The sequence below is a fragment of the Otolemur garnettii genome, unplaced genomic scaffold (assembly GCF_000181295.1).
Source record: "Otolemur garnettii isolate 467f Iridium unplaced genomic scaffold, OtoGar3 scaffold00032, whole genome shotgun sequence".
NCBI lineage: Eukaryota > Metazoa > Chordata > Mammalia > Primates > Galagidae > Otolemur > Otolemur garnettii.
Window position 1 is genome coordinate 16,631,906 of NW_003852427.1, and position 9,706 is coordinate 16,641,611.

At 46.7% G+C, this 9,706-nt stretch overlaps 1 protein-coding gene across 1 annotated transcript; it reads left to right on the forward strand.

Annotated features, from left to right (window-relative positions):
• Positions 1–230: 230 nt before the first annotated feature.
• On the forward strand, positions 231–3,822 carry ZIC1 (Zic family member 1). The gene is made up of 3 exons (XM_003789467.1): positions 231–1,279; positions 2,694–2,857; positions 3,528–3,822. The coding sequence occupies exons 1-3, from the start codon at positions 298–300 to the stop codon at positions 3,723–3,725; spliced, it is 1,344 nt and encodes a 447-aa protein (XP_003789515.1). The 5' UTR covers positions 231–297; the 3' UTR covers positions 3,726–3,822.
• The last annotated feature ends 5,884 nt before the right edge of the window (positions 3,823–9,706 follow it).

Sequence of the window (9,706 nt, forward strand, 5' to 3'; positions counted from 1 at the left end):
CAGCGAGAAAGTGTGAGCGGGGCCGGCTGGGTCTGCCTGGCGGGAGCTGGAGCCTGCGATACTCGCGGCCAGAAGCCGTCCGGCTTCCCAGCCTTTGGCCGGGCAAGCGCCCGGGCGCGCCTCGCTGCAGCCTGCAGGCTAGGATTTCGCGAGGTGGGTCGACTCCCCCTCCCTCCTCCTCTTCTTCCTCCTCTTCCTCCGCCTCTCGTTCCTCCTCCTCCTCCTCCCGATTTTCCCTCCTCGGTGGGAGAGGGTGGGGGGGGCGGGGGAGGCCGGGGCTCGCCCCGAGCAGCCACGATGCTCCTGGACGCCGGCCCCCAGTACCCAGCGATCGGCGTGACCACCTTTGGTGCGTCCCGCCACCACTCGGCGGGCGACGTGGCCGAGCGAGACGTGGGCCTGGGCATCAACCCGTTCGCCGACGGCATGGGCGCCTTCAAGCTCAACCCCAGTTCCCACGAACTGGCTTCGGCGGGCCAGACGGCCTTCACGTCGCAGGCGCCGGGGTACGCGGCTGCCGCGGCCCTGGGTCATCACCACCACCCTGGCCACGTCGGCTCCTATTCCAGTGCAGCCTTCAACTCCACTCGGGACTTTCTCTTCCGCAACCGGGGCTTTGGCGACGCGGCAGCGGCAGCCAGCGCACAGCATAGCCTCTTCGCTGCTTCGGCCGGGGGCTTCGGGGGCCCACACGGCCACACGGACGCCGCGGGCCACCTCCTCTTTCCCGGGCTACACGAGCAGGCTGCGGGCCACGCGTCACCCAACGTGGTCAATGGGCAGATGAGGCTCGGCTTCTCGGGGGACATGTACCCGCGGCCTGAGCAGTACGGCCAAGTGACAAGTCCGCGATCCGAGCACTATGCAGCGCCGCAGCTGCACGGCTATGGGCCCATGAACGTGAACATGGCCGCGCATCACGGCGCCGGCGCCTTCTTCCGCTACATGCGCCAACCCATCAAGCAAGAGCTCATCTGCAAGTGGATCGAGCCCGAGCAGCTGGCCAACCCCAAAAAGTCGTGCAACAAAACTTTCAGCACCATGCACGAGCTGGTCACGCACGTCACCGTGGAGCACGTCGGCGGTCCGGAGCAGAGTAACCACATCTGCTTCTGGGAGGAGTGTCCGCGCGAGGGCAAACCTTTCAAAGCCAAATACAAACTGGTTAACCACATCCGCGTGCACACGGGGGAGAAGCCTTTCCCCTGCCCCTTCCCTGGCTGTGGCAAGGTCTTCGCACGCTCCGAGAATTTAAAGATCCACAAAAGGACGCACACAGGTACGGAAACAACTCCCCCCTCCCCCAATCCGGGGCCTGGGACCCAAAATTTAAAAGTAAGGGGCCAGGTTACGAACCCAGCCTTGGTGGGTTCCCCGTATCAGACAGACTCTGGCAGGCAGGCAGCCTAAGTATGAGCTAAATTTTAGTCTGGGACTTGAAATTACGAAGAAACACAGAGCAAGGGCGGACGAGAAGGATTTGGGGATAAAGATTTTTTAAATGAAGATCAAAAAATATCGGGAGAATAGGAACCCAAGCCTGGCTTGGTGGAGACCTTGGTTCGCTCCAAGCCAGGAAAGGTGACAGGCTTTGGGCAGCTGCGGAGGCGCCAGCCGTTCAGGCTGTGGATAAATGTGTAGGCTTGCTGGCTGCCAACATCCCTCTCCACACACTTCACTGAGGACTTTGCCACAGGAGTGGGCTGAGAAAATTGAACAGATCAGGTTATGGGACATAGAAACGAAACAGAAAGAAACAAAAAGCCGGGGTGGGGGGGAAGGAAGTAATTTCGGATTGAAGGGGCTTTGGAGGTTTATTTATATCTGAAGAGCCTAATGTTAGTAGTGACTGGTTCTAAGAGTGGATTTGAGGGGTGGAGAGAGTTGGCCAAACAGGAGGAAGTTCTTTTTGTCGATTAGATTTTATGGGAGCTACTTTCAAAACGCGAGATTCCCTGTTCTGGCCTTTAAAAATAATAAAAATACAGCTCGGCAGCAGTTACAAAAAAGTTCTCGGGGAGCACAGGGCTGTAGTCTGGGATCCGGCAAGACATCCTGGGCCCTTTGTGCCCACGAAATTAGGGGTTCGGTCTCCTGCCCTGTTTTGGTTTAGTCCGAAAAGGTCTAAGAACTAAGCTTGGAACTTCGGATTTAACGCTGGAGTCAGAGAAGAATTTGCAGCGCGGAGTTCCCTCCCGCCCAGATTATCCTATAAAAATGTGAATGTATATGGGGGAGGAAGGTGATGAGGGGGTGTGGAGCTAGCGGGAGGGTGTAGGGGGAGGAGAGAACAGAGAAACAGGAGGAAAAACGCCCCGGAAGGCGAAAACTAGAGACCCAGAGCTGGGTAGAAGCAACCCGAAATTGAATGGATAGCCTCAGGCAGAAGAAACGGCTTCCAGACCTGATGCTACTTTGAAATCTAAAAAAGACTACTACAAATAGCAATTTAAAAGAAACCTAAAAAGAAAATGCAGATCTCATTGTATTGGGAGTTAAAATAGAGTTAAGCTATTTATAATTCCAGCGCAGATAGATGGATTCATTGCAGTCCCGGGTTTCTAAGCTTGCAAAGTGCTAATTCCGGGGTGCTGGCTTTTTATTTTGTTTTAACTATTTTTCCATTTGTTTAGTTTTTAAAAACAGCTCTGAGTTTTGTTCTAATCAGACCCCTCTCTTTCCTTTTGCATCAGGGGAGAAGCCCTTCAAGTGTGAGTTCGAGGGTTGCGACCGGCGGTTTGCTAACAGCAGCGACCGCAAGAAGCACATGCACGTGCACACGAGCGACAAGCCCTATCTTTGCAAGATGTGCGACAAATCCTATACGCACCCAAGCTCACTGCGCAAACACATGAAGGTAATCGCCTTGCTCTCGCCGCCGGCCTTGGAGGAAGGAGTCCTCTCAGCTCTCAGGCCTTGGTGGGGAGGCGAGTGACACGCAGGCGGTAGCGGGAGCCAGGGGAAGCAGGAAGGCGACAGTTCCACTCGGCTGAGTGGGGCTGGGCAGGAAGGGCAGGGCCGGGGGCAGGAAAAGCGGATAAGGGCGGTTTGAAATTCACAGTTTCATAACAAAAGTGGAAAGAAGTGAGCACTTGAGCAGACAGGCCGCTGCTGAATTTGGCCCAGACATTGGGAGCTTGGGCTCTGGCAGCGGCTTGTCTTTGCCAAAGCTGCGGCGGCTGCGGCTGTCAGCGTTGGGTGGGAGAGCTGGGGTCTGCGCCCAGGCCTGAGCTCTCGCCTAGACCCGAGCAAGCAAAGTTCAAGGAGGGGACCGTTCTCGGCTCTGGCCTCAAATAGTCTCCCCCTTCCCTAGCCTAATTTTCTTTTGTGAGTCCTGGGGGCGCTGTCCTCGTCTGGAGCACGGTCCCTGCAGGACCGTGGAGGAAAACCCAAAGCCCAGTCCGGCGGGCAGGGCCTTCTCGGGGGTCGGGGCGGCCCAGGGCTGCAGAAGCAGAGGGTGCTCGCGGCCTTCACCCGCCGCACTGACTCTTTATCTCCGTAAAAAAACCGAGACTTTGTTCCTACAGGTCCACGAATCCTCCTCCCAGGGCTCGCAGCCTTCGCCGGCCGCCAGCTCCGGCTACGAGTCGTCCACGCCGCCCACCATCGTGTCTCCCTCCACAGACAACCCAGCCGCCAGCTCCTTGTCCCCCTCGTCCTCCGCCGTCCACCACACAGCCGGCCACAGCGCGCTCTCTTCCAATTTTAACGAATGGTACGTTTAAAATCAGAAACAAAACACCGAACAGAACCCTATTTAAGAGACTGAGACACACGTATACGCGATGTTACTGAAAGAACGCAGCGAATCCAAGCGGCCCCACACAGATCCCGCAATCCTATTTTTTTTAAAGCTGCCAATAGACCTAGGACGCTAAGAGAGGAAGCCTCAAAGCGTTTTACATTTTTTTCTTTCGCTTTCTTTCTTTCTTTTTATTTTTTCATTTTGGGGAAAAGACTTGTTAGCCACGGGGAGGGGGGTGTGGAGGAGGCGGCGGCTGCCTGACCAAAGGCCGCCAATTCGGAAAGGCCGATTTCTTGCCTGATTGGGGCTCTCTGGGGCTTCAGCTCTCTCTCTCTGTCTCTCCCTCTCTCTCTCTTTTTGGCTTTGCTTTCTTGTAAATACAGAATTATTAGCTTAAAACTGTACTGTTGAATTCTGTAAATAGTTATATCTTGGTTGGAGCGGGCGGGTGGGATCGTGGAGTTGTGGTCTTTGCATTGGGGAGGGAGGGGGTGGGAGGGAGGGGGGAGGGGGAGGGGTGGGCGGCCGAAAGCCAACTGTTTGTATTGAATGGCAAGAATGTTCTAGTAAATGTGTACCAAAATGTGAATTACTTTGTACGATTACCGTCTCCACGTCGACCTAACAGAATATTATTGGTATTAATGTGCTTTTTTTTGTATAAAGTGCAAACATTTCGTCCCAAAGTCTAAGTACTTTAGTGCAGTAAAATGTTGTTTCACGTCCTGTCAAGAATTCGTATAGTATGAGCCTGGATCTCCGTGTCAAACTGTTCCATTTGTTTATGTAAAGTGATATTAAAAAAAGATATAAACTATAACTGTCCGTTACTTTTGGCAAAAGATACAACCACATAATGTATATAATCCCTAGTTTCCATATTTATCCGCATGTAAAGGGCCGGTTTATCCATGTTACAGCTCTTCAATATTTATGGCTAGAAGAACTCGTATGTACACTTTAGTTTCCAGAACTGTTTGGTAACCTTTCGTACCTTATTAAAGATTCTTAAATCTCAGTCATTGTGGTAGGAATTTCTTCTTCACCCACCAGCAACCTGCTGCCTCTTCTGCCCATCTTCGAGGGTATCCGGAAAAGCTCTCCAGTCTCCCAGCCTTCCCTGCCTGTCATTGCAGGTCATATAAACGTGATGAATGAACGCTACCCTGCTGGCTCTCTGAGAGGGTGTAATTAGTATTTATATCAAAATTTATGAAACAAATTTTCGGCCGCAGTATAATTTAAATGACCTTTGCAGATGTAGAATAACAACCATAAAAATAACAGAAATAGATTGCGCAGGCGACATCAATATTAATGTAGGCGAATTGTGAGGAGCTCAGGGGCTTGCTTGGCAGTGTCGCAAATGAACTTGCAGGGAAGGTTCTGCTGCCCCCCAAATTAATTTCCCCAGGCTGAAACCCAGTTGCAGATTTACAATATCATATTTTAAATTGTTGTCTTCAATTAAACTACTTACGGCCATAAGTAATTTTCAGGATGTCAGTGCCTGTGTTTCCAGGCCTTCCTTCTTTGTACAAAAGTAAATGGCCATAAAACATTTTACTTATATTTCTTCAAACATGATGGTAATTTAAATTAATTACTTCCTATTATATGTTATTATTCCTATAATTTTGCCACTATTATTAGTTCTCTCGAAAATACATTTAGAGAAGAGGTTTGTTTTATGTAATTTGATTATCTTTCTATCTTCTTTTATTTATTTCTCATTTACTTAAGAAATTCGTTCCATTGGCTGGCGTTGATACAGTAAATTTGTAAATGAGGAGACAATATAAAAAAATCTAAATTACTTGTGCTTAATGACTGTAGCAGAACGCCTTTTCTCTAAATCAGATTGTCTTTCTTGCAGTTTAGTTTGATAGATTTGCAAGCTATGCTGCTTCCGCGAAGTTAGCTGCGCTGGTTGGAACGCAGGCTTCTTTGTCTCTGGTTGTAGCTTGCATGATCGCCCCATTAGGCAGACAGCATAGCCAGAGATCACAAATCAGGCCCTTGCCTGTAGCTGCAAGGGTGTGGGGTGTGGATGTGTTAGAGCGGGCTGCAGAAACTGACTTTGCTGTAGGCTAGGAGGAAAGTGGACCTGCTTGTTTAGGATACTATGTGTGTTCAGAAAGCCACAGGCCATAGTGACTCTGAGGAGGAAAACCCCACAAAGTATGAAAATTTCTTATGATACATCTATTTTAGAGCAAATTTTGACCAGTAACAGAATAAAAATGTTAAATTCTCTTTACAAAGCCTTTGTTGACTTGTTCTTTTATCTCTTGCTACTTGTTATTTGTCACTTTTAGTCAACAAATCATCTTGACTGAGGCAGAGATTTGCTGCACTTCTGTAGCACATCAAGAACTGGGGAGGATGGTGTTCGACTTTTAAAGAATGGTAGTCTGTTTATAACAGTAATATTGACCTTTCATGAAAAGAGCGCCACCTTGCAATGTTTGGCGAGATTTAAGGAAGTTTAAGCAGGAATTGCTGCTAGCTCCAAAAAGTTGTGAACCCAAAACTGGCCCTAATCGGCCTTGGAGGTTTGAAATTAAAGTGTAATACTTGAAGTGACCCCAGACATTGGGTCCCATAGTCAAAAATAGAAAGAGGAGTAAAGATAGCTTATCTTTCTAGGCAAGATAACACTTCAATAACTCTTGAGATCAGATTGGGAACCAGATATAAGCTGATATAAGTATGAAAATCATAATTGTAATAATAATGGTACTTTTGTAATTTTGTAAATAGATTTAAGAAGATAGTATACGATGAGACGATATTTGCTTTTGCCATTCTTCAAATCTACTACAAATTTGGAATCAAAAGTCTCATTATTTGTTATGTACCTGATGTCTACTTTGCTTAAGTAGCATGGTGTAATGATTAAACATCACACTATGCTGTATGGTTTAAGTAGGATTTTTAAAGATAATTTTCAGTAGGAATTTTATTTCCAAAACTACTTCATGTTTCGAATATTTATATGAGACTTTGAAGAGCAACTAATTTTTTGTAAACTATTTCAGGGATACAGTGTGTGTATGTGTATGTTTGTGAATTATCTCCCTCACAGAAAAGAGACTTTTATAGCAGAAGCCAACATTTATGACAGTCCCCCCATTGAATTCTCTCTTCCAAAATCCACCACAAAAAGAAACTCATTAATGATATAGGTTGCCTAAAATAATGCTTCAAACTTAAATGTAGGCTATTATTTTGCTGGTACCTTTAATGTCTGCTTCTTGAGATGTATTCTTCATACTTTTCTTCATGGGCTATTAGGTTTTGAAATACATGAATGTGAACAGCAAAATATATTGTTAGACTCTATTTAGCAGGAGCTGAAGATGCTGCAAATGGCTGGTTTCTGTGTATAGCTGTAGATTTTGACTTAGGAAGAAGGCCGCCCTGGTTCATATTGCAACTGTATTGTATTCTGGATACTATCAAATGATTAGAACAGCTAACAAGTTATTAAAAAGTTATGTTTTATCAACAGAAAATGCCTGAGTACCAGCAATCACATTTGAAAAATGAAGAGAAATGAGTTGTGGTATGTGTACATTTATACAGCAAGCATAGAAATGCACGAGCACCATTTATATGGGGGCTGAGTAATTTTCAAACATTTCAGATCCTTTGTTTTCTTCTTCAAAAGCTACCCCCAACTGCTTTAAGCATTTGCAGCTGATGATTTTGATTTTTTAAAGTCAAGCATCCACGTTAACCTTTAAGAAGCAAACCACCTCCAAAAGAAAGATATAACCTTTCAATTGCCCCATATACTTATGTTTGCTTTTTTCTTTTTCTTTTGCCTTTTTTTTTTTTTTTTGCATTAGCTGACAATGAAAATAGCCCTAACCTTCTTTGTTGATGAGTCTGGCATTTGGATGTTTTTATCTGTTTGTGGAGTTTTCTCAGAACTTTTAAAGGGCTTGCAATAGGATTATACCCCCCAATATCTCACTTGAGCCCTCAAACTTTGTAGAAGCTTTCCTTCTGAGGGCAGCATTTAATCAGTGTCTGGGACCCCTTATGAGTCGATGATGAAATTGGTACCTTAGCACAATGCTTTTCAGAATATGACTTGGAAAAGGCCCTGGACTTTAAAGAACAGATATTCAGTTTACAATACTTTGAAGAGTTATTTATCTGAATTCTGACACACTGAGCTTGTGCCTTTGATAGATTTTGGCCTAGATATGCAGACATAACTCTTACACACGCCCAGCATACATTTCTTTTCCTTTTTTCCAACATAAAATATGACTTGAAGATTTCTCTCCTCTTCTTTTAGGTACAGAGTTCTTGATGCCTGCTAGCATCCAGTGTTAGTTCTCAGAACTGTGTGTTCATGGCAGGGGGAAAATGTGTTGTTTTCATAAAGATGATGGCACTCTCTTTGGTTATACAATTCTTGAAAATAAGGTGGCAGTGGAAAGATTGACCCCAGTGGTACCCATCCACCCACTAAATGTTTATATTATCCATGGTGCGCTTTTTTTTTTAGCTTTTTAATCAACCCAAACATTGTCTGTAATATGTATCCATTTGAACTGGTTAGACATAGAAAGTAAGATTTTTATGGGGTAACTGTATAATCAGCTTTATTTTTCAAGTGGTATCTACTGGTTTGGGGCAAGAAATAAAAAATATCCTCACTTCCTATAACATGTCACATTCAAGCCTTTTCCTCAAAGTTTATTGCAAATATAATGGTATATAGGTACAACATATGAATAATGTTCTCCTTAAATTTATGCAAGGCTGGGTTGCTCCAGAATCTCTTCTTCAGCACGAGGAGGCCAAACCAGGGGCTTTTACTGTGCAAGCTGAAATCTGTCATCATCTCCTAAGGTTGATTTCCACTTTGGAGGAGTTAAAACACTATGAGGTTTCCAATTGGTGGTATATTAAAGGTGAGTTTTTCAAGACTAAGAAATAAGATTTAGCTGTCCAGTATGGAAATGGCATTTGGCAGTGAAGACGCCAGAGAGGACTGTCAACTGTCCATGTTATTTTGGCTGCTTCTGATGGTTGTAGGGCATCTCCACAACCACATGCAGGAGAATCCGCGGTTGTGAAAGTTACTGTGTTAGGTGGTATTTCACCTACAGCACACACATGAATCAACTCTTTAGCATGGGTATAAACATATTGCAATTACATCTTTCAAACATTAACCACCACCAAAAATCTTTCAAAGGCATCCGACCTTAGCAAACATAAACATGTTTAAAAACCGTTATTTTACATTTGTCTTTTGTGTAACAATTGTCGTTAAGCTACAGAAAACAGGGGCGTAAAGGGTGAAAGCTCACACCGCGACTTCTTTCCCAATTTTTCTGTCCATCCGGGAAAATTCTAGCCTCTGAAACTGAAAGTTTCGGAGAAGGGTCAGGGGTGGGGTAAGACGTGCACAAAGGAAACTTTTGCGTTGCAGAATTTCTTAAAATTGTGGAAACAGCCTTCGGGTTTAAGTGCAGGGGGTGAAATAGAAAGACTACCTCGTAGCACCAACGCACAGGCTGGGCAGTGAACATGTAAGAAGCCCCCGCTCCACCCCGCAGACGGGCGGGGAGATCTCCGAATCGGCGCGGCGGGCTAGCAGAGCAGTGCGCATGCGCGGCCCGTGGCCCGGGGTTCCACGTGCTCATGAATATACATGAGATTCCCCCTTCCCCGCCCCCAGCCCTCGCGGGCTGTGGAGGAAACTGCGCCGAGGCTCCGGCCTGTGAAAGTCGCTGGCCTGGCTCCCAAAGTAGTGTGGCGGAGAAGCTGCACGTGTATGTTTTCAAACCACACTGGTTTAAGTGAGTTCACAATCTCTCGCACACCGCAGAGGCTCAAGCAACCTGCGGCCACAACCAGCCGAACTGCGAGCCGAGGGGGCCTGGCTGGGTCCCTCTTAGCCTGGCGCCCGGGGCTGCGGGGTGCGCGAGCCCA